Source organism: Cheilinus undulatus, linkage group 4, assembly GCF_018320785.1.
Source record: "Cheilinus undulatus linkage group 4, ASM1832078v1, whole genome shotgun sequence".
NCBI lineage: Eukaryota > Metazoa > Chordata > Actinopteri > Labriformes > Labridae > Cheilinus > Cheilinus undulatus.
In genome coordinates this window covers 29,450,766-29,477,083 of record NC_054868.1, presented here as the reverse complement: position 1 = coordinate 29,477,083, position 26,318 = coordinate 29,450,766, and the positions used below count along the sequence as shown (strand labels likewise).

Genomic DNA, 26,318 nt, shown 5'->3' with positions numbered 1-26,318 from the left:
TAAAGACACAGCTCTCCAGTCTGCAAATATTATGAATAGGTTTATTAAGTGGTATGAATATTCTGTTTTAAAATAAATGCAAACTTGCGGATAGATCTGTACAGTTATATATGTTCACAGTTTAACATGTTCCCTTTGAATTGCCAAAATAGATTAAAAAACATAATAGAAATGTATAATATCCATTATTAGAAGAGTATCAAAATCATGCTGAATAAAAACCTTTAACTGCCCTTTCAGTCTAATTAATTATAAAATATATATATTACCACTTATATTTCAGAGATATAAAACATTTACAAGCAAAACCGCAAAGAATACCCAAGGGTAAATGCAGATCAGTTGAGCTGCTACATTCGGTGAGTTTGTGATTTTGTGTCCAACTCTGTGTGTGCATGTAAGATGTGAATAAAAGATTTCCTGGCATTATACGATGACAAAATTAAAAAAACCAAGACCCCTGTTAAGGCATTTTTCTTGTTATCCAACTGACCAGCAGATCTGTGAGTGAAACTTGTGTGATCAAAAAGATTGGCTTTGGGAATGTTTTATACATAAAGTGCACATTATAGACATGTACAAAGACGCTATAAACATTTTCTTTTGTTTTTGTTCTCCATGTAGCTGTGAAAATAGAAAGTTATGTTCTAGATTTGTGATGGTTTATAAGAGAGAATAACAGTTAGTTGTTTCCTTTTTTACTTATGACCTTTGATAAAGTAACTGATGAGTTTAACACAATTTTTATATATTTATATCAATTACAGATTTTAAAGGAACATTCAAATAACACTCATCTGCCCTGGATACACAAAAACTGAAGAGCAAATTTCCCTGCTTTAGACTTTGTGTTTTTCCTGTATAAAAGTGTCATACAATTAAAAAAAAGGCTACTATGGTGTCACATCACAAACCAAACAATAACTCATATAGGTACATTTATTCGATATAAGACATAAGATATTTCATTGCTTCTACCCTTAAACCAACAGAGTGGTGTCTTTTCCTCACTAAAAAATAATGCCCCTGTGCAGCAACCTTCACATTTCTCAATGAAAACACAAAAAACACTTCACTCTGACAGTGCAAACTCCCAGAGTTCCCCCCTCCCAAGCATTTTTTACCACCTAATACCAAAGCACACCAGACTGAGGATGACCTGCTTTAATTAAGTGCATGTTTTCTGCCGAGTGTGCCTTAAAGTGTGCATTTATTTACAAGATAAAGCAAGCTTTGGCTGCCTGTTTTTTATTGTATCTTCATGAAATAAGCTTCTAGAGGCAGATGAGGTGTGTGGTGCTGTGGTGGAGGGGTTAGCATTAGCGTTATGTGACTGGCAGCTCAGGAAGGAAAGCTTAACATTGTATGATGTGATGTACAGTATGTGTGATACGATACATTCTGCAAAGATTCACATTATATTGGCCTAGCTAGCAATAACATGTGTTTTAAGTCCACAATCTTTACTTGCATGCAGAAAATGAGAGGTGATGTTGCAAAAAAGAGGAAGCTTGAGCATGACCTGTGCAGGTGTACATGCAGTTTGGTTGTGCAGCTGCAAGAGGGTGCTGCTCTCAGGCCGGCTGAGATTCTGCAGCCTCTTAAAAAAAAAAAAAATGTCTGGATCTTCCTCAGCTGAACAGAGATCTGGTTCAACAACCTTATTTCTATCAAGATTACAGAACTACAGATATGATCAGAAACAGGCAAATGATGTGATGCTTTGATAAACCGCCACCAGCTCACACTCAAGCTAATGAGGTGGAAGGGTCTTTGACTTGAACCCTGAGGAACACCGCCCATTGTAAAAGGCCAGCTCTTTAAAATCTCCCCTCAACTCAAAGTGGTACAGTCCTATGCTGAAACCAGCACCAAGTTCCTCTCAAGTTTCCCTGTTGAGGTGCTTCACACCAGGAGGTGGCGTTTCTTGTGCAGTGCCAGGTGATCTGACCGGGAGAAGCTGCGCTCACAGTCGGGGCACTGGAATGGTTTGACTCCTGTGTGCTTGCGGAAGTGTCTCGTCAGCTCGTCTGAACGTGCAAACTTCCATGTGCAGCCCTCCCACATGCACTTGTATGGTTTCTCGCCTGCACAGAGACAAAAATAAGATGACTGTCAACTAAAAGCCCTCTATAATTTTGAGCACATTTTGTGTGAAACAAGTCTCTTACCGGTGTGTGTCCTGCGGTGTGCTTTGAGGTGGGAGCTCTTAGTGTACACTTTGTTGCAGCCGGAGAAGTCGCAGCGGTGAATTCGTCGCTTTTTCAGCGAGTCAGGTGAGTCGGAGGGGAGAGGATGATGTGTGCCTGAGTGGACGATTACCGAGGGATTGTTACCACTGAGAGAGACAAGAAGGAGAGGAGAAAAACTGTTAAGAGATTGTCATAGCTGATTCATCTGCCTTCATCCACCACCAGTTCTTTAATCATGACAACAATTTTTGAACATTTTTGACTACTTAAATCTTTTTATTAAAAAAGGTACTGTTTGGACATAAAATGGGATAGAGAAAATGACTGAAGAGAGAAAAAGGATGTTTTAAAAGGATGTATGTGGATGTATTCCACTCCATTCTGCTGTGTTAACAGCTGCATTTTGGTTGTTTTCTACAGGTCTTGATAAATTAACACACTATCATGAGAAAACCAGCTTTGTTAGTTACAACATAAGTAAATCCAGAGCCCAAGAAAACAATGAAAATTTACTCAACATGTCAGATAAGACGTTTGGATGTATGTACACTACAATCGTGGTTCCCAAAGCAGGGGTCGGGACCCGTTTTAATTTCGTCGACTAAAAGGATGACTAAAATGTAGTTTTCATCGGACATTCAAAATCAATGATATTTCTCCACTGTGGGTAAATCTCTTCTGCCTCTCAGCTATAGAGAGCAGAGACCCCAGGTTTGACAGGGTGCATAGAACACACTACCATGATTTGGTACCAGATTCATAAATGTTTGGACTAAAAGGACTAAAATGAAAGGACTTCTTATTGACTAAAACTTGACTAAAACATTTTTCAGGTTTCATTGACTAAAACTTGACTAAAACATTTTTCAGGTTTCATTGACTAAAACTAGACTAAACCTGTAACGGGTGGAAATAGCTAAGATGTGACTAAAACTAAAAGGCATTTAATCTAAAGACTTAAACTGAGACTAAAATTAAAAATAGCTGTCAAAGTTAAAACTGGTCAGGGCCCCTTGGGGTGTTGCAGGATGCTTCCAAAAAACAATAATTTCAAATTATTTAATATGGTATATTTTGTGCATTTATGTAAAAAATCCTTAAAGGGGTTTATTTACAAATAATGCCATAGCTATTAATTGGAATTTGTGCTTAGCTGTACGTAATGTGTACAAAAACTCCTCAGATTTGTACCTGATGAAGCTATGAGCTACATCATTCACCCCCATTGTTCCCTTTGCTGGGGACAGTGGGGGTCACCAGTCTCTGCAGCTTTTATTTTGGGGTCACGGACAGAAACGTTTGGGACCCCTTACACTACATGAAAGACTTTGGACACAGTCTTTTCAGGCACAACTCTAAGACCCACTTTTAAGTCCCTTACCCACCAACTGTGAACAACTGAGCTAATGTAACCAGGAAAGGCCACCTCCCTTGATCATGTTGAAATATAATTGCAACTTTAATTCAGTTGTAGCTTTACGCAAACATAATAACGGCGTGTAGTATTCAGGAAGTTTTTTGCCATTTTTCAGCCCCACCCCTGCCTTTGCTTTGTGCTGTTGCAATCATAGAATCAGTTAAACTTCAACGCTCATTTAAGGGGAATTGAATACAAATCTTCTTTGCTACACTGACATGTAGCTACAAATTGGAAATATAAGCTCTAAAAACTCTGAATATGATGAAACAGTAGATGCTTAACTGCTATAGTCTAATACTAAAGTTCAATGAGCCCAGGCAGACTGGGTTACTACCAGACTGTGTGTTTTTAATGATTTGTGCAAAACATGACATTTGAGTCAAAGAAGGGGTCAACAAAATCTAAACTGAAGGACAGAAGAGAGAAGAGAGAAGTTCAAAGGTTTTCAAGCCAAATAAAAAAGGAGTTGTCTTTCCGCACCATTGTTAAAGAATGTGTGTGTGCTCTGTGTGTGTGTGTGTGTGTTTTAAGTGGCAGTTGAGAGCAGGTGTCGAGTGTTGAAACATAAATCTCTCACAGATCAGTTCTGAGAAAAAGAATGTGCTGAAATCCCTCCCAAACACACACACACACACCCAAACTTAGGCCGACCCTTCACTTCACACACTGAGCAAACTTGACCCATTTACCGTACACACACTGTATATTTACACTGGTTCAGAGTCAGTGTGCTTTAGAGGACAGGTGATGGCAGATGAAGGCACTCCCTTTTCATTTTTTCATATTCACAGCCACCCTGATAACCATCAGTCAAGGATGGTTAGTTTGTAACTGCAGTACAATGCTGTCTCTCAGGAAAATCTCCTCTGAGCTGCGCAACAGCAGAGCTGAGCAGGAGGAAGCAGGAGGTGGAAGAGGAACAGGAAGAGACGAGGGGAAGGGAGGTAAAGAAGAAGTGGGAAAAGGTGGACATACAGTGCTTAAAAAATTTATTAGACCACCTGTCATATTTGTCTCAGAGACCACCCAGCATCATGAAGTGCTTTAATGTGGACTCTGTCATTTTCAGTGTGCTCTCCATGTTTTACTATTTTGCACAGGAATGAGTAATCTCAAACTGAATTCACCTTTTTATACCCAAATTTGAGCTGACTCACTGGGCTTCTCTGAGAAGTCAGAATTGAATCAAGTATAACATTCACCCACTAAAACTCATTTTTCTGTTCAGGAATGCAAGTAAATAACTATAATTTGACATAATAATCAAGAAATACTACTGTGCTTTACTATTTTTTTTTCTTTTTTTTTGTAAATTAGTAAATTTGTTCATGGATAACAATAATAATTATATTTTAGTATTCAAAATTTCCTTTCTACATATTGGTGTATTAACCATTGCAGTAACATAAAAAATGATTTTGGTAATTACCAATGCTGTTAATTTAGGGCAGCTGTGGCATGAACATTACTTTGGGTGGTGGTCTATTAAATTTGTTAAGCACTGTATGTGAAAAAAAAAAAGTAGCAGAAATACACAGCGATGAAGAGGAAGAAAGAGGAGGAAGACGAGGAAAAGGAGCAAGGTTACAGCTGACTGGAAGGTGATAAGAAGAAGACGCAAGAAGGGGTTGTGACGAGAGGTGTGGCTGATGGAGGAGACAGGAAATGAGAGAATAAAAGAAGCCACAGTGGAATGAAGGAATTTGACACACCTCACACAAAGCACAGCAAGCAGACCGTATGACCACATGACAGTTGTTGTACTACTGGTCCTCTATTATGTTTTGTCAATTATAAACCCATTTATTAGTGCCTGCTTGATGCGTTTCAGAAAACTTACTCACTCTGACACCACTGCATCAGAGAAAAGATGCCGCAGAGCCACACCCCACAAGGTTGCACGTTTTCTCTACATTCTTTTTTAAATCAATGACCTATTTGAACGCTTTTTCAAAGATCATTAAACCAATGATACCTAAATGTACATATTTTTGACCTTTTTTTACATTTGAGAAATTGGAGACTAGGGGTATTACTGGAAAATAAGAGTAAATCTTGTCTACTGAAATATTACATATCCATCTGCCTCCCCCTGTTTTCTCAGTCACTCCCTTCTCTCAACACATTGTAGCTGAGCCTGCAAGAGCGTGGGAACAGACAGTCAGGGGACAGACATGACCTTGTTAGCAACCATTAACATGCGATTCCTCACAAAATTCATCCAAAAAACTTTAAAAGTGCATATCTACCTATATGACTTATATATATATATATATATATATATATATATATATATATATATATATATATATATATATACACATTTTTTTAGGGCTTTCTATGCCTTCATTGATAGAAGAGGAGGACAGTGGGTAGTATTGGAAACAGGGATGAGAATGTGGGTGAGTTACATGTGGGACAGCAGCCGCAGGCCGGACCCAATCCCAGGCCACATATGTACAAATAAATAAAAAAAAGAAATAAGTGGCCTTCAATTGACAATATGTTGATATTTTTGTACTAAATGAATCCTATGGCACAAATACGTTTAGTTTAGTACCTACATTACCCTTTTCAAAGCCAGAGAAATGCTTAATCTTATAATTGTAAAGGGACAGGACAAATCACGCCTCCGCCAAGGAGGTTATGTTATCGGGTGGGTTTGTTTGTTTGTTTGTTAGCAACATAACTCAAAAAGTCATGGACAGATTTTCATGAAATTTTCAGGAAATGTCACAAATGGCATCAGGAAGAACTGATTAGATTTTGGGAGTGATCTGGATCACTATCTGGGTACAGGAATTTTTTAAAGGATTCTGTACTATTTGGAGATAGGGCTAATGGCGGTGGTCTGCGCTATTACCACTTTACACCAGGAGATGGCGGACATGAGTAACTTATTCAACGTTTTGGAGTTTATAGAGTTTGAAAGACACACGCCCGGTCGAGGAGACAAGTCAGAGCGTAACAGAGAGAAAGACAGCGAACTGTAGTGAGAATACTCACAATGCTAGGAGGAATAGAGGAATATTCACCCTCTGCCATGACATCAGAGTAATTGGTGAATTAGATTTTGGGAGTGATCCGGACCACCATCTGGATCCAGGAATGTTTTTAAAGGATTCTTCACTATTGGGAGCTAATGGCGGAGGTCTGTGCTCTCTGAGTGCTTTTCTAGTTAGTAACTGTGGAAACACTGGATGTAACGTTAAAGCCTGCAACAGAAGGAAGTGCGAACTGCCACTGAAAGCTGCTGTTCTGTTGCTGTGCCTCAATCATTTTTGTGTTGCTCAATTACAATAGACTATGTAGTCCTCCCATCCCCTGGCCTTTGTAACACTGAAGCCCAACAAGAAATTTCAAAGCTTCATTCCAGAGACATACTGCACTGCATTAGATATATTTACTCCACCATAAACCATTCTTTTTGTTTCATGGTACATTTCACCTGAACAGGGAGAAAAGCTGTGAAAAGTGGTCATCCTCATTTATCCCAAAATACTTTTCTGTAGTTTGCAGTGTGGCCAAAAAAAGGCACTTTTATCTGAAATATGAAATTGATCCACGTAATGAAAATCATGGTTTACTGTTTGAATATACAGATACAGAAAACTGTTAGCATAAGACCACTTTTTGGCTGTTGCACCTAAGTAACAAAAGCTTTCAGTTTTTATTTTAGTGTCAAATATCCATATCAGATCAATTTTTTTAAAAAGACAGAGACAATAACTTGCCTGTCTCTTGGGATTGCACCTAAACTAAAAAAAGAAACACCAATACAAACTGTTAAAAAAAACCCTCTTACATCACTTCCATGTACAGCTGAAGGGGAAGTGCTGCAGCAGACAATGAAACTCTTTAAGGGTTATAAGAAGTGTATGCTGGTGTGACACTCACCCGTATTCGTGTGGTATCCTGATGACTGATGATTTCATCTCATGGCTGCTCTGGAGGTCATGAGCTAGCTCAGGGCGGGGCTCTGTTTTGATTGGCCTGTGCAGGTCGTGGGTGTCGCCTCGAAGCTCCAGGGGCTTCGTAGAGTGAACTGTTGTGATTTAGAAAAAATAACAAATGTCAGTTGGTCAGTATGATCAAGTCATGATACTTTCACCTAAACATCTTACGTATTTTAACTACACTGGTTATTTTATTGCTGATCACTAATTATGCATCGCCATATAGCCACCTTCTGAGTTGCCATATGGGGGTCTTTGGATAATATTGTACTGTTTATGTTGTTTGGTCTCAGCATGTTGTCTGATTTATGTACATTTTTTATTTTCATTATGCACATGCTTGATGCTTTTATATGTATACCATCAACCTTCTGGGGATTATGGATGGAAATTAGCCTATGGCTACAATCTGACACCTTTACATGCCCATACACTTTAATGTGTCCAATATAACGAATAAATAAATAATAAACATGGATATACTGTTACTTTCTTAGTATTACTTTAATCAGTCTCAAAGATGTTAAACATTCAGACTATTTGTTGTTTTCTTAGTCTTCCAATTTGGCCCAAACCAACATATTTGATCTATTGCTGGACTCAATTGAAAATTTGCACAGACATTTATGAATCATTTTAATCTAACAGAATAATCAGACCAGCACTTAAGTCAGACTAAAACTGTATGAGCAATACCTTTAATTCTGACCATGGTACAACACATATCATGACACTGGGTTATTGACATAATCACATTTTTTTATGATTTTCTCATTTTTATAAAGACAAGAAATGGAGGTCAATTAGGAATGAAAATAACAAAAATGATCATTTTCCCTTTTCTTTGCTTTATTTTGTATCTTCATTTTTCTGCAGAATTTTGAAGGGGAATTTGAAGCAATATTTTTTCCCACCTATTAATGCTTGAATAGAGATTCTTATAGATATGATTATCTACAAACAGACATAATTTTTAAAAGAAAAAGTAACTGTCTTCTTTGGTTTGTTTACCCCTTTTATGTGAATTGAAGATTCTAAGCTAGGAACCTTTGAAAATATGAACAACCTCCATCTAACCACAGAAAACAGTCCAAAAAGAAGCCAAAACCAAGAAAAGTATAAACTTACATGTCACAGTAATGATCTTCTAATTAATTTAATTTTTAAAATTGTTGATGTTAAATTGTTTAAGATCCAGTTGTTTTATTTTGATTCCAGTCTAAGGATTGGTGGGTATTTCTGTTCCATTTTTAAAGCACTTATAGAGCTTTTTGCTTTAAGAAAGCTCAGTTCCATTGAGAAGAGTAGAAAATAGGTTAAACTGAATACAAAGGTAAATGAGTCTTCACCTGTCTTGTGCTCTCTGCTTCGAAGATGCTCATCCTCGCTGGAGACAGGTGGGCTCACCATGATTTGTTGGTGCAGGTGAAGAGGTGAAGGGTAGAGGACAGACAGAGGCACCATCACTGGTGACACCATCACCCCTGAGCTCTGAATGACTCCAGATCCTGGGCTGATCAGCGGAGCTACCATGGTGGGGTAAGGAAGAGAGGGAGTGGGTGGCGGGAGACTGTGGGAGGGCGAAGAGCGCAGCTGGGAGTGTGGGGGGGAGCAGCGTGGGGATGCACGACTTGCTGAGCTGTAGGGGGACGGTGGGGAGCTGCGTGAGGAGGAGGCGGGGGAGGAGGCGGAGGAGCAGGGGGGGGAGGAGGAAGAGGAGGAGGAGGAGGAGGAGGAGCGCTTGCTGACTGACAGGTCCACAGGCTCCAGCTGGGTGTGGGACTGGGCGAAGGCGTTCATGGGTGAGGGGTGGTAGAGGTGGGCGGGATGGGAGAAGATGACTCCATACGGCTCCGGGGTTTTCACCAACGATGAGTAGAAGGACTGTGAGAGAGAGGAGGAGGAGGAGAGGATGCAGAAGGAGGAAGCAGAGAGGTGGGACAGAAGAGCAGTCTGTTAAAAATATCCGCTCTGCAATGAATAACAGGGAAACATGTTTCTGTGACACAAACAGCTAGAGCCGGCCAAAAAACTTTAACCCTGCGAGCGTTAGGGAGTGGATAACCGTTACGTCTCAGTGTGTGTGTAGGTGTGTGGGGGTGGGTGTGTGTGTGTGTGTGTGTGTGTGGGGGGGGGTGTGCGTGTGTGTGTGATCATTAGGCTGCTGCCTGGCAGTGTTTGTCCTCATTGTATGCAAATGTCCACTATACGGCAGCCTGTTTTTTCCAGGAAGAGCAGGAATGTGGGAACCAGTCTGTCTAGACATGTACAAGTTTGTGCAAGTGTTTAGGTCAAAGTAACTGTATGGTAGCATGTTCAAACATGAAGACTGCACAAATCACCACTGAAATTAATACCAATAGACACACAAGTCTTACCGTCTCCATGTCTGTTTTCAGAGGGTAATCATACATCAGCATGGCTGCTCAGGCCAGGCTCCTGCAGATAAAACACACATATAACAGCCATAAATATACAGCATCACAGGTATCTATTTTCATTTAGGTTTATGTTCAACAGATGATTCAGAAAACACTAGCAAACCCGAGCCTTAAAGCTCCCATGAGTTTTTGCTGCTTTTAAAACACACTGTAACAAATACTGAAGCCTTTAGTTGTCCCTTAAAAGCACACATGACCTTGGCTGACATGACTACAAAAATGTAGTGAGGGTTTATGTAAAAAAATACACTACCTGTGTACCAAATTTAAAAGACAAATCAGCGATAAGAGGTACTGGTTTGTCCACAGGAGGCACCAAATTGAGCGAAGTGTTTCACAGAAGCTTTAAGTAAAGCTATGCAAAATGATGAAACACTCCTTTATCATTTAAATTTGAGTTTATAAGAATGTTAAATGACATACAAATAGTCATAGTTTAAAAAGTGTTTGACCGTTCAACCCCTAACCTCAGGGTTGGGCCCCTTCAGAGGATCACAAGATAACTCTGAGAGGTCAAGAGATGATAAATGGCTTTGCATCAAAACTTGACATTTTTTTCAATTTTCCCTTAATCTTTAAATTTTCTATCGAGAGAATGTGGAGTTGGACCTTCAAACAGTTTGTGTGAAAATGTTTTCCATTTGATGAAAATCCTATTTCAGTCCATCCAGTTTAATCAACAATAGAGCTCAGTGAAAGTCAAAGCAGGAAGACTATTTCTACTCATTCATTAGCCACCACTCATTCGTATCGCTCCCTTCTCCCACTCTTTCTCTCTTCTTGCTCTGTTGATGAGCTGATCATAGGCATTCACTGTCTTAAAGGTTAAGCTAATCAGATTCTTTCACAACCTTGTTTCGCCAACCATCATGCACCTGACATATTTTAATCTTTAATCTGTCCTCCTCTCTTTCACAGCCAGCCTGTTGTTTCAGTGTAGACACTGCAACCCTCCTCCAACCCAGCCACCTCTGTTCAGTTCACCAGCATCTATTCCAGATCCTCACAGGGCTCCTGCACATCTCATCCTGCAGACCTCAGTCTCCTCCTCTAAGCCACCTCATCGGTGGTCCAGCTTCTCAAAAGTCTACTCCACATCTGATCCTGCATCCCTCATCAACACTGCCACCATGTAGTGTAATCACCAAAGACATTTCTCTTTCATTAAAATTTGTAAAATTAATTATTTTTAAACTCATATTAAGTCTCTAATGATTGAAATAGCAACTGCCAGATAAATAAAGTAAAAAAAGTGCTAAAGCGCTGCTGAACAGAGTTTAAGAGGCTCTAAAATGTATCTTAAAGTAAAAATATAAATGTATTCACATCCAATCCAGTGCTCCAGTGCTGGGCAATTAATCCATTTTTCAGTTACTATTTTAGCCCAATGAAGATGAAAAACAGCTAGCAGAGATTAGATGACACTGTGTTGCACATATTTTGCTCATAGGTTTGCCATTTTTGTGCTTTGCCCCTCCCACAAAAACAGCTCTCACTCTGATTTAAGTGAAGACCACAGGGGGCAAAAGCACATAGTTTGGTTTGTTTTTGAGGCGAGAGAGCTGAAGAAGATGACAAAAAGGCAGCTGTTAAATAACCTCAGTCATATAAAACCACTTTGCTTTTGAGGAGTTAGACCTTAATGCACTATAATTTTTTGATTTTTTTTTACATATGACATTTGAACTTCAGAAAAAAAGTGGTAGAATATATATATCTAGATCTACTATTATCTCTGTTTCATTCTAGATAATTATGGTTATAATTTTTGCCATAACTGAGGAGCCCAAATCCCACTCTTGCACTCAGCCCTGTTCAACCATCTCGTCTTTGGACCAAAAAGGTGCATAACATCTCCACTGAATCTTATTTTTACTGTTAAAATACCACCAATAATAATGAAATATCCAAAAGCAGAGAAAACAGGACTGCTGCACATCTCTAAATGCATCACAAATTTTAAGAAAGTGCTAAAAACTAAATCAAACAAAGAGAGAAGAAGAGACAGGAGTCTGTACTTAAATGTAAGTGTCTACACTCCTTACTGACCTGCTCTGTAAATCAAGTCAGACAACAAGCAAACATATATTTTCTGTCACATTTTACACCTCTTCTCCTCCTCTCTACTTTTCCACTACTGCCACCAAAAATTCTTCTTTTCTTGCACCAATCTCATCCATCTAACAATTTGTCAGGTTGTGTTGAAATAAAAAACAATGCATGGCGGGGACAAAATACCTGCTGCTCAGACAGGACTACGGACACCTTTACGATGACTTGTTTATGAGACTGTGAGGTCAGTACAGGTGCAAAGAGGCTCAAAACTAGTTGATGTCAAAAACTAGACAGTGATAACACACCTACTGAGGCCTGCTGAGAGTCTGGATCAAAAGAGAGTGAGGTTTTTTAAAGGGGGTTCCAGTTACCTTTGCCTGTCTAGGCGCAGCTGTGATGACTCCCTTTTTGTGCCTAAATGAGAGCGTTTTAAATGTGTAGTTGTGTTTCAGTGTACGTGCGAGCGTTTAGGCAACATGGACTGTCAAAAGAATGTACCCTGAAGCAGTCTGTGAGTGTTTGACCTGATTAAAGTCCACAGTCTGGAGACATGTCAGCCTTTAATTATTAACAAATGGGCAAGAGCACAGGACGTCACACCCTGGCAAACACACACGGTGCAGATGGTCCAATAGCAGAGCAGGATGTTGGCTTGCTGGGTCAGGAAGGGTGTAAACATGACAAGTGATGCCTCGCCCTTTGCCCAGCTCTGAAGAAACAAAGAAAGTGTAATCAGGTGGTGGTTTGGTGTGCGATTGTTTGTGTGTACATATGTCTTTGAGGGTGTGTTTTCTAATCCGGCTAGTATTGCACTGTAGTTCAACTAGAGGCCAGTCAGTTGTTCTATTGTGGCTGTGAATGGCACACAGAGGTGATCATAAGAGCAGGTATAAAGCACAAACAGACAGATCAAAAAACAGAAAAAGCATAGAAGAAGCAGCTTCTCAGTCAGTAAGTTTACAGCACAGTCAGGGTTTTCCCCCTTAAGACATAAGAAATTCAATATTAAAAGAAACTGATCCTTTTGTGGAAGTCCCCACACCTTCTGTATGACCTTTAACAGAATATCTTTTAAATCTGCAACCAAAAGTCTTGATATCCTGCAATAGATTGATCTCACCCTACACCTATTCACAATCACAAAAAGGACAAGCAGTAATGTTACTGAAAAACTCATAAAAATGTGCAAAACTAGTGAAATCTGCTGCTATCATGATGATGCTACAGATGTCAGATAACATAATTGACAGCACACTACCAAAGCAGGATTTAATTTGACATTTTCCACACCAAAAGTTCTTAATAAGAAAAAAAGAAGGAATCTTTACAACCCATAAGGTTCCTCACATGAGCCTCAACTGTAAAGAATATATAATAATATATAGTTTAAAACAATAACTATAATAATAGTAATGTTGATGTAAAAATACAGTTAAAAATGTCCACCCCAAGATCTGCCAGGTCATAAAAACAACTTGAAACTCCGCCCTTAAAAAGACCAAAATACATATAAGACGTATAACTGTGCATTTGTGCCAAGCTATTGGATTTGCTGGGCCAGTTTAGCGAAGTAAACCCTAATCTTGCTTGGGTTTCAACAGCCGATGTCTGTCAAACCTTGCACATAGAGATGGGATCTCTGTCTCTTTATAGAGATCTGAATAGTTAGGATCAGTTCAGCAACAAGAGCTGATCTTTCATCTCCCCCACGACTCCTCATTTAATACCATTTTTGATTTATTATGTAAATCAAACAAACAAAATGAAAAGAAAAGGAAATCGTCTCTCAAGCTGGAGATTTCTCCTGTTAGCTCTAAGAACCAGCTTGTTCGAAAAACAACACATCACTTAGGCATATAACTTGTTTGGGTTTTTTCTGAGGCTTTATAAACAAAATAGTATTTTGACATTTCCTTTAAAAGCATGCTTATGAAAAAATGAGGGAGAAAACCTGTTCAGTTCAGTACAAAATATGACATGTTTTCTTTAGGGATGCAGGATCAGGGCCGCCCCTGGCCAAAGTCAGGCCCTAAACAGACTGTGATATGTGGCCCCCAAAACTTGAATTGAACTGAATTGAAACAAATCGAGTTGTGGAGATCCCTGTTGACAAAACAGTCCTTAACTAATTTTGTCATGTACATGCATGAGCACACACACAGCTAAATCCCTGTCCTGCTTTCCTTTACCAACTATAGAGCATATTAATAGTCAATAATCTCACTGATGTTTTGCTTTTGTTGCTCATGCCTCGGGTCTGTTATATAACCAGACAAAAACTCCTCACAGAAGCTTTAAAGTTTACAATGACAAAATGACTGAAAATGAGCAAGGTCTCACATTGAAGAAGCTCGAGGCACTAATCAAACAACAGATCTTACATTACAAAAAAACCCTTGACTGGACAGTTATATAAACTGGTGGAGATCAATATTCTGTAAATAAATGATCATTATCAGCTTCTTCCACGTATAAGAAAGTTTAAACTTTTATCTTCCTTGCTGCAGTGAGTGTGATGAACTCTTGCGTAAATAATGCAGCAGTTGTTCCTTTCTTTGCCTGTAGGTGGCCCTACTAGCACTCACTGAACTGCTACTACTGAAACTGTTGGATCCTAAATATAGCAAGTTAGCAAAAGGAGAAACTGTTTTAAATTACAAAACACGTTCCCCTGAAGCCTGATAAACAGAAATGGGACTTTGTGTGCCTCTTGGTGAGTGACAAACTAGTTCAATAAGTTTAAAACATCCATCAAATAGAAACATACAGTGTGAGGCTCCTTTGAACTAAAATGCATTAAATGAAGATGGACTTGTCCCTGCAGGGCCGGGCTGGAGGCTGAATTACACTTACATGTGTGCACATTGACTTCAGGTACACATGCTAAAGAAATATGTCATAATTAGCTCAGTTATCATGAGTTCATCTCACACGAATACTGCACAGAAAAAAATCCCTGCAGCACTCCTTAGAGGAGAACACACAGTCTCTGGAACATACCATTCCTCCTAAAGTTCCCCTGTCAGGTACGCTTGTATACATGAGGGTGGAGCCGTTCGTATACGTCTGGCATACACAAAGGCATAGAAGAGTGGGCAGGATCTGCCTGTCATTTGTTTTGAATAAACACAGGAGAGTTAAGGTAACTGTGGCAGAGATCTGGGTCACACTGAAGCAGCAGGTAATTCATGTTGTGTGTTCCAGTCTGGATGGAGGTTTATGCCAGGTGGTTGAGGTTTCCCACATGTGGGACTGAACAGGGGAGGAGATATGTGTCTGTTTGTAACAGCAGGATGGGGACTGTTTTTGTAGATCAGCCTTGTGAAAAGACAAACTTTCCCCTGGGTTGTATTATGAAATGGAGAGATACAATAAGACACAAAAATATCAGACAATAACAGGAAATATATGTGATTAACTTTGAAACATCTTCCTTACATGAAAAAGGCAGCTGGAGGCTGTTGATCTGAGTATAAATCAGTGTAGTTACAAGCAAACTTATTCACATAGAATTTGTGAAACCTTTGAGCAACTGTGGAGGACGTCTGTGCTTTTAATCCCATATGAATCGACCATGTCTGTAAGTTGTCTGTAAATTCCAGGGCAAATTATGCATCATATTTCAGCACACTTCACAAACCCAGCTGAATTGGCAGTTAAGTGTTTTGGGATGTTTTTTATTTTTGGTCCATGCAGCTTTTCTGCACCTTTTTCCAGTTTGAGAGACTGCACTGAATATTGTAAACAAAGGTTTCAACACAAATAAGCTATTCATTGAACTTTCTTTCTAACATTTTTCAGTGCTTGTTCACAGAACATTTTAATAAGCTTGTCTTCCTTCCTTTCAGTTGTAGTATCCCCACCTACCATGCACATCTCCTCTGGATAGACATGGCCCTTCTCCCACCCTGCCTCTTACTGCTTCTCTTTACTTCTGCCTGATCTTATGTCAATATTTAGTTATGTTTCACAATTTCATCAAATATATTTGTCCCCTGGAATCTAGTTATCACAATAGCTGACCCATCAATGGGTCAGAGCTGCTATTGATGCGTATCGCAACAATCCACAACTACTAGAGGGCAGATTAAAGGAAGACAACTATCAAAACAACTGCTTAAGGGGTGCAAGTTTGACTCCCTCACTCTCTCTTCCTTTACTTCCTGTCTTTCTTCACCTGTCTTATCCAAATAAAGGTTTAAATAATCTTTAAAAAACAATGACAAAGGTTCATATCTAACAAAGGACATCTCCCCTCTCTAAACACACTAAAAAGAGAGCTATAGCAGCAGAAATCTTTCTCTCTCAATGTTAGGCAACACTTTTCAAATATGCTTGAAGGTATGAATGAATATTTGTGCTCTAGTTTCCTGATCTGGTCACCTGGATGGTGATCTATTACACTTTCTAAAAAACGTTCTTTGAAAAAGGCCAGCCAACAAGCCTGAACAAAGGTAAAGGAAACACTGGTTAACAGCAGTCAATGTGTAGCTATATGAAGTCAATGCCACCTGCAAAATCAAGATACACTGCATTGCTTTTTGAATGGAGTATAGATACAAGAATGTGCAGTATGTTCTTTATAATTGCTGTCAGGCAGCACCTCAATATTTTCAGACAGAGTTGTCTGTAAGTTTGCATAAATTACAGACAAGTGTAAACTGAATACTGACTTCAGGAGGTAATTCCCAAATTAACGAAGGTCCCCAGGTAACAGTCTACTAATCCCCTAAGAACAGAGCTTAAACTAGGGATGCACGATGTTGGATTTTTGCCAGTATCCAATATGCTGATATTTATAGATTCTTAATAGCTGACACTGATATCCACACAAATGTTTTTCAGAACTAACAGTTTAAGATTCAAGGATGAACAAAGAAACAAAATTTAGTCCTCAAATCACACTTTAAGTTTAAAGAACGAGGATAAATAAAGAAAACGACCTCAACTTACATAGTCTGTTGATTCTGCCTGAAATTTCACTAATTTATTGGCTTATATGGTTAAAATTTACACTCCATATATACTGATAATCACAGCCAAAAAACTGGATGGAAATATCGGCAGAAATGTTCACATCTGCCGATACCTATATTGGCCTTTTAAAGCTAATCTCTGCAAATACTGATAACAGGCAGATAATATCGTGCACCCGTTTTGCTTAAACAGCAACATTTTTTGTTAATCAAAGCTTTACATTACTTTCAAAGCTCCCAGGAGGACCAGTGGACAGGGTGGAGGTCTTTTCTCTGCTGATTTTGTCATGTAGAAGTTAAAGTCATATTTTCTGGAAATAAAAAAGCATGATCCCTCTTACTTTTAAATGTCTACATGTCTCATAATGTATTTGTGGTATGGACCATTTTTTAAAAGCCTGTCTCAACTGCATGCAGTTAATCTCCTCTGACACCTACCCCCTGCAGGGCTGAGATACATTCATACAAGTTCAGTATGTATTAACAATAAATCCTCTTCTTGATGATCTGGTTTGCTTTAGTGGGTCATATAGATTGACAGGTATTCATTTCAGTCTGTTTCATTGCCAGATACAAATTTGTCACTGAAGCTTTAACCTTTTACTGGCATGACTTGCAAATCTGGAGGCAGCTGACTTACACACATGAAAACAACAGAGGATAAAAAATAATTTAACAGCAAAAAGCAATCACAATTTATGGTTAAAACAACACAACTGGAGCTCTTATTTTGTAAAGTAGAAATGTGCAATCTCCATCATTGCTATTTTTGTCGAATTATGAATGCATGGAGCAAGAAAATAAATAATCATCAGTAAAGTCAGAATTAGTTACTGAGGTTTCAAAAATTAGACATCAGGTAAAATCATGATAAACACTTATGAAGGCCTTCTCGTGAGGAAAAACGTGTATTCTTATTTTTTATCAGGTTTTAACAATGAAACAATTGAAGTAGAAGTTGATTTTTTGTCAGAAATATATCATGTTTTTTCAGGTGGGTCTTGGGTGGGGCTCAGCTGAAGTAGGAAGGCTCCAAGGAAAAAAGGTTAGGAACCACTGAGATAGAGGGCATCGTTAATAGAAATCAGACAGCTGCTGCTATTTAGCGATGTTAAAATAAGAGGACAAACATGTACAAGAAAGCAAACAAATTTTCACATTTTTTATTAAATAATTATCTCTGCCCTGGTTGTTTAGGAGCATATTCTCTGTGTGCTCTACATGTGGGGTTGTATTTGTGCATGTCAAGTGTGGTCCGCAAATATTGTCCTTCTAGGTCAGTAGAGCTACTGTGTACTCAACGCCAACCCACTCAACAAACACAGCCTACACTCCCCCACCTTCCTCTCTCCCTCTCAAATCTTCCCCCCTCCTCATCATTCATCTATTTCCTCTCTACTGTTTTTATCAGCTCCTCACACCACCCCACACTCTTTTTCTCTCTCTCTATGAATGATATAAAATACCATGACTGAAGGGGAAAATATTGTGGCTTGTGGAGTTTCTGGCTACTGACTCAACCACACACACACATGCACGCACACACCAAGTTTCTGCTAGCTCAACAGAATACACACACTAAATCACAAAAAAATGACTACAGACATGCACATACGCTCTAACATGCATAGACACAGGCAGAGCTGCACACATTTACACACACAGACCCTGTAATGGTAACAGGCTGGAGATGATGAGATCACCAGAGAGAGCAGAAACCTCCAGACAACAGCTTTGTCCAAGAACACGCTGCAGTCCACAACCACACTCACACATGCACACTTACAGACTGCAGCCCTGTTTCCGACTCATATTCTGAGTCTCCGTTTTACCTCATTAGTCTTACACCCGACTGCAGTTCTGGAGGCCAAAATGCTCAGACAGTACTCAATCAACAGATTCATTGCTTGGATGGTTTGACGTCAGCATGTGGAGCTTATCACCCTGTGTTTCCATTTTACATTCTTCAGTAAACTGACAGATTATTTTAAAAGAGTAACTAAAACCTCAGACCACTTTAGTAGTACTGTTGATCAGTAAGGGTGCAAATCTCGACATTTTAGCACAAAGTATTTAAATTCTACATTTGTGTTAAAATGTGCAACTGCCCTCTACAGGTTGAAACCATCTACTGAAAGTGAACTTTTGTGAAATTTTTTTTTTTGGCTGATCTGGTGCTAAAGGACATATATGATGCCATGTGTCATCTACACAGAGCCCAACAAGTAACACCCTCTATTCCCATGACCGTTAACTTCACTCCTAACAGCCAACAGCTGAGATTCATAGTTCCACCAATGAGAGAGATTGCTGTAACACTCCTAGGATTGTGGGTAATGTAGTGCTTTGACCAAGATCATGAATAAACCATGACCAAACAATCACCATGTCTTTCTCAGAAAGAAGTTGATAAAATACTAGCTTGTGTTCACATTACCATACATCTTCATTTCCCTGTTTACACTGTCCTCTAAGGCTTAACTCAATGACGGGCTGCTGGCATCCTCAGGGCCAAACCTGGCCCTCCACCTCTTTCATTGTGGCTTGCAAGTCAATTTCAAAACTTAAGAAATTATAAACATAAAGAAAACCTGATAAAATCCTCCATGTAAACAAATGAAAAATATAAACATTTCAACTATTATCTTTGATTAGTCATATATGTCAGGGTCTTTGCAAGAAATTTGAGGTATAATTGGCTGTAGATGCTGCTGATAAAATCTTCTGTATGCATCAGTAAATGAATTTGTATAAAAAAGTAGATAAGTAGATATGTCAGTGAAATATACTAGAATAACAAGCGAGTGGTATTTTGTTCAGTGTACAGAAAAAGCATCATAAATTCTGTTTAGCTGATTATATTAGGCATTATCATTTGCTCTCAAAAGAATAAATGCTGGTTGAATGAATTGTCATGAAACTGTACATTTGTGCCTTTCATTAAATTAAGATTACCATCTTTTTTAGAGTATCCTATAATTTGTACAAAAAAACTGGTCGTCTGATGGTGAAAATACTATCTCTGTGACTGAACTAGTTTACATTTCAGGATGCTGAGGATTAGTCTCCTCCTCCAATTAGTGTTTGTGTAATTTGTTTCTTATTGTCTTGCACTTGTAACACGGGTTTTGCTTTCATACTTTTGAATCATAATTAGGTTAAAACAAAAGCGACATCACTGTGGCACCATAGGATTGTGGGTATTGTACTGCTTTTGACCAAGATTGTGAATTAATCATGTTTTATCTAAAGATAACTTTAATGAAATGTTTTCATCGTGACCATTTATCATCATTCCATGCAGAGTTAGCTCATAATAAGTCTACCTTGGATGGTTATGACTTCATAGGTAATAATCAGATCTGAAAAGCAGCATGGACTGAATGATGTTGTGGCTGATGAGGGACAGCAGGGAGGAGTAAGTGGGTGTGTCTTACCCCCCTCCCTTTCAGTCCTTGTCATGACTTTCTAAGGGCATCTTTTGGAATTCCAAGGTTGACACACCTCAGCGGAAACTCTGGGATTTAATCACTCTTACAATTTAATGACTCATGAAGGCGCAAGGCTAATGATCCAGCATTTAACTTTTCCTTTTTCTCAGCTGTAGTCTCATTTTGCATTAAACACTCCTTAAGTTGCTCTCTGTTCATCAAACTTATTCCTTCTTTAAAGTAGACATGTTTTGGTACAAATTTTCCATCCTAAATTGATTCAGAGAATTTGACAAAAAAAAAAAAAAACATCTCCAACACCAGCAAAAAGAAAAGAAAAAAAACCAACTATTAATGCTAGAAAATCACTGATTACTGGTCAGTTCTTATGTTTGATCGATATAATTCTGCACTATCATCATCACATTGTTAATGCACATGTATGTAACCTTCAGTTTTGTTGATTTTTGCCCCTCTTATGAACAAAGCATTGCCTTATCACTTTGCTGATCTTGCCCCTTACATACCCAACTAGTTATTTCCTACAATAGATCTCATCCTGCTTTCTTTTAATAGTCAGTTGTATCACTGTGATATATTGAGAAACCAGCTGTTTCTTCAGTGTGCAAAAATCAATTTATCTGACACCTACCCAACAGCAATGTTAGCAGGCACAAAAAATACTATATAAAAATCATTAGTCTTGTTGCTCATGCTTTTGTTTGCCTTTAGAAAGCCAGCAATATTAATATGAGTCTGAGTCACAACCAGCAAAAAAAAGTCTCACAGGAGCTTTAAATTGAAATTTGTTGATTTTTTGGTGGGATTTATAGATAAATAATCTGATCTGTACTGTCGAGTGATATCCGCTATACTGACTGCTGCATTCGTTTAAGGAGGATGTCCATCCAGATTAGTATCTACTCCAAAGCTTTCATCCCCTGCTGTACCTCAGTGCTCCCTAGATTTCACCCCTCACCTCACTTCGAAAACTTAGCCCCCTAATGACGCCTCTCATGCTCTGACTTTGACTCCTTTCTCCGTACTGAAGCCCTCTATCCTTTTATTTTTGCTTCCTATTCCCTCATCTTAGCTTCCTCCCCTTCTTTTACTCCCACAAACACTCAAATCACGTAGCCCCTCTCTGCTCCTCTCCAGCAGACTGTGGGGCTGCAAGCCTGCAGACCTCAGGGGGAAGCCAGAGGGGGCCGTCAGCGGGGGGAGAGGAAACAGGATCCATCATCATGCACAAACACATCATGGGTACACACAATTTATAGACACACTAGGGCTGACATAAGGCTCAAACACTGACACACAAACGTACACGTCGAGCAGGACTTGTCAAAGAGAGCGAGGTTTTGAGTCTTTCCAGACGACCGAGGACAGCGGGAAGGAGAGAACGAACGAGGCTGCCAGAGAAAGAGAGAGAGAAGCGGAAGCCCTCAGAGTTTAGTCTGCCTGTTATTATTTCCACACTGCGTGATGGGTCGGGGGTGTAAAGAAGAAGAAGAGGAGGAGGAGGCAGAGGAGGAGAGTGAAGCCAAATGGGGGGTGCTGCTGCAGGGGGCCTGTGGTTTCCTGTCTACTCACTCCCCCTTGACACACGCACACACTTTACCTCCCTACCAAAAGAATGAGAGGAGAGAGGGGGGTAAAGACAGCGAGAAAGGGCAAAGAAAACAGCCACTCTGACCAAACTATGTCAAAATGGAAGTGGAAAGAACAAGCAGGAGACAGAAAACGAAGTGGGTTTCAACCAAAGTATGACAAAACTTCAATGAACCTCAAACATGAGGAGGGGGGGCAGTGGTGAGAAAAGAGTCTCAGTGGCTCAATCCAGTGGTTTAAAAAAAAAAAAGACACTGCAAAATATATGTGTGCTCAAATAGGCCTGTGTTTGTGTGTGCATTTTCTGGCACGCATGTGACATTGTGTAACTAGTTACAGCTTTTTACATTCAAGGCTGTCTGTCAAGCAGTGTCCTAATTTCCTTAACTTCAAATGGAGAATCAACAACTTTTCAGCATCCATGAGCTTAATGTTTAGCCCTAATGTTCCCTGGGACGTGCCCTTTGAGCTCTGTGTGTGTGCATGTGTGGTGTGTGTGTTCACACTCGGGCGCATTTTGTTCCAGCAGATAACATCAGCATGTTGATTCAGGAAAAAAGGCGTAGGGATGGGTGGGGTGTTTGGGGTGTGTGTGGCTAAGTGTGTCAGCCCAAGTGAGATATAAATAAATGAAATTAATAAATATGACTCACCTCCGATGCTCACTCATCTCATTCTTTTCAAAACTTTTTTTGAACAATAAGAGAGGAGTGTAATGTAAGACAAAGAAAGAAGGTCGCCCTCATTCCACCCCCCACATCCCCATCTCTCTCTCTCTCTCTCTCTCTCTCTCTCTCTCCGGGTTCTAAACAGGATAAGGGCTTCATATGCCAAGTGGAATGTGTGACGCAAGCCTCAGCCTTGAAACAAAGCACAGGAAACAGGGAGAGACAGAGACGCAGAGAGAGAGTGAGAAAGAGCTGTGTATTGTTAAGATGTAGCTAAAGACAAAGGCGCCAAGGTGCGACTGAACATATCGCGCTCACACACCTGTCACAAGTGTATGATGTTGCATGCAGCCACCATGAGAGTCATCTGTCACACTGCTTCATCCTGCAGCAGACTCATCCTGTTGATATCATTTAAAATGCTGGCGCAACAAATTAATAAATCAGTCAATTAGCAGGAACTATGAAAGTCAAAGTAAGATCTTTGCAAATTGCTGTTTAATTGTGAGTGGATGTCTTGTATGCTTGTGTTGATTTTGGCGCCCCCTGTGGACAACACGGTTCTTCTTGTAACTTTGTTGTGCTCAATCTGGACGTGTTCATGTTTTTAAAGCACATCCTTAATTGTAATGTCAGCCAAAATGATCACTCATTTGGAATATTTCCAATAGAAAATGTAAATAAAAGATGTTTCACACTTCCTACCCTGCGGCAACTCTGCCAGGCTTTAAAACACTAAAGAGAAAATAATCAGTTTCCATTCTGATGTTCTTGTTTTGCATTTAAGGGTCAAAAATATTAATCAGTAGTAATCCCAGTCAGTTTCATAAACAGTCATAAACTCCTAACAGGAGCTTTAATATTATTTAAAACTGATCATATGTATAATGTCACAAAAAATAACAGACTAAAAACTCAAAACTGTACTGACATATCAGATACCAAACCAGTAAGACCAGTCCTGTAACTAAGCTATAAAAGTCCAAATGGTTTTCCAAAACCAGATCGTATAAGAGGTCTCAGGTTAACTGACATCAACACTAAATCAGAGGATCCAACTACACATACGCTGACACATTATTACAACAGCCTGTATTTGACCCCGTTTTCAATTTAAATAAATTAAACACCATGCTCCAAAAAGGCTCTACGGGCTATAAATAGCATTGAATCCCCGCTGACTTACATCAGTTATCTGCCAGCTACGACCATTACTCATCAACTCATAAAATAAGACGCTTTCATGAAAATAGACTGATTTGGCTAACACTACACAATAAGCAGAAGCCGAGTTAATTTAATAAACTAGCTAGGCTAATGAATTTGACACAAAAGCTCAATTTACATTTAAATTAAATTCCCCTAAGTCTGAATTTATGGACCTCTCCTCCTAGAAAGTAATATAAAGACGACTGTTAAACTTTTTAGAGACCCTTAAAGTTTCACCACAGTTTATCTGATACCAGGGGGGTCACGCTGTAAAAAGTCCCGACAGGAAACTTCAGCAGGGAGCTTTCGCTCTCAAACTTACTTCTCAGATGAAGCACTCGGTCTATTCCTTGAGGAGAGACGGTAGTGTCACAGCTGCCTTGCTGGACGGCACAAAAACAGTCAAAGTCAAATAAGCAGCTCGGTTGAAAAAGTGGCGCAGGCGACGCTCCGCTCTGTCACTGACATCAGAAAAACAACCAGACTAGGTCCAGTGATCGATGGACACGGAAAACTTCCCCAAGTTACGAAACTCCTGCTCTCTCTCGGTCTGTGAGTCTCTCTGTGTGTGAGCGTCTCTCTCCGGCTTTGAAACTGTTGCTGTCACATGATCCTCAGTCTGTCTGAGCACCGTGGGGTCGGGAAGCGAGGCGGGGCCGGGGCGGGGTGAACCGGCAGCTCGTGCGCGCGTGTTGGTGTGTTGAGTTTGCACGTGTGAGGTAATTTTCTTTTCAAGTCTAAAGACAACAACATGGACTATTTTAAAGCTACAAATCATAGACTTGAACAACAATAGCGTATTTTTATTACGAAATTAGCATCAATAAAAGCAGTGACATTCAAATACTCCAAATTCACCATTTACTTTGTCACCAATAAATTGGTTCACTGTAAACTAATACAAGAGCTTCAGAGTTTGGCTGAAAAACTGGTGATTTCTATCATGTTACTGCTTTAAAATTTTTACTTGTGTGGCGCCAGCTCATTGCAGAAGTTATCTTAAGATATTTTGTATTATTTATAACCACTCAACATTGATCCACCATGAGCACAACAATTATCAACATTTAGCAAGTTAACAGTGGCAAGGAAAAATCTTCTTTTACTTTCATCATAACCAGACTCATGTTGAACAGCCATCTGCCAAAGTGTGACAAAGGTGCAAACAGAGGGAGACAAGTTAGGAGCAACAATAATAAGTAAGATAGATTTATGGATACCAAGCTAGGGCATCCATAAATCTATCTTACTTATTATTAACATCACTCCTGGGTCCGGGATAATAAGTTGTAAGCTTTGATGCTATAGGTGTGAACATACCCCAACGCATCCTGAGGATGGACTGAAAGCCAACATGTGCATTTGTTAACTTTAGTTTTCATTGTTGACGCTCTTACCTGCGGAAGCACTGTTTAGAACTGGGAACAATGCTGCCTCTCACCAGGGGAAATCAATGACACATTTGGTATTTCAAACGGAAATGCTGTAGGGACTCTTATTTCATAAGATCTGATCACATTCATCACTGGAGACAGATTGTTCATGAAAAGTGTAATTCCTGTACTTGAGTGCTGTCCTCTTGTCTTCCTGTCACTCTGGACAGATGTTTATGCAAAGTTGAAACAGGGCCATCAACATATGTTACTGCAGCCACAGGGTGTCAGAGGAAGCAAAAAAAAAAAAAAAACAACTTTGTTTACACTCTCCATGGAAAAGATTCAGAGCGAGTAAACAAGTAAATTTACTTGTTGAAGAATGCAAGATTAACTTTTTCATCAGAAAACTCCGTCCATACATGTAGAGAAACAAAATCTGTCAAAGTAGAGGAGGTGCTGTTTTATCCACAGAGGCCAAAACTGAAAAAGGCCACAGCTTCACTGAGACGTATTCAGTTATCTAATAGTAAATATGTAGTTAACTAATAGTTAAAGATGGTGTTTTTCTCTGACTACACGGGTTGTTTCTTCCTCATTTGCTCAAAGTATTTACAAAAAAATGCATGAAGGTAGAAAACTCAGCCAGTGAGACAATACTTTTACACAATGTAGTCCAGAATAGTACCCCAGTCCTGAAACAAAGGATTAAATTTAAACATTCCAGACACAGATACTCACAACCGATCAATACAGTCATCAAAAATGAGACTTTATGACCAAAACATAGTTGACTGTATGCGACTATACATGTGTGTCTTACAAAAAAGCAGACTGTAGTGTTTTTTTCAGATTAAATTCCTCTGCAAAGTCCAATAGGGCTATTAAAAACTCAAATATTAAATCAGATTTAAAGGTATAGTTCCTCAGTCAGACTGATCTTCTACACTTGCAGAGACTAGATCTGAGGCCTTACAAGTTACGAA

At 39.3% G+C, this 26,318-nt stretch overlaps 1 protein-coding gene across 1 annotated transcript; it reads right to left on the bottom strand.

Moving 5' to 3' along the window:
- Positions 1-27: 27 nt before the first annotated feature.
- klf3 (Kruppel-like factor 3 (basic)) lies at positions 28-24,560 on the bottom strand. Its single transcript, XM_041785314.1, has 6 exons — positions 24,282-24,560; positions 9,947-10,007; positions 8,918-9,452; positions 7,510-7,657; positions 2,172-2,338; positions 28-2,087 (listed from the first exon to the last, which is right to left on the bottom strand). Exons 2-6 carry the CDS (start codon positions 9,986-9,988, stop codon positions 1,906-1,908), a joined length of 1,074 nt encoding a protein of 357 aa, XP_041641248.1. The 5' UTR covers positions 9,989-10,007; positions 24,282-24,560; the 3' UTR covers positions 28-1,905.
- Between the last annotated feature and the right edge of the window lie 1,758 nt (positions 24,561-26,318).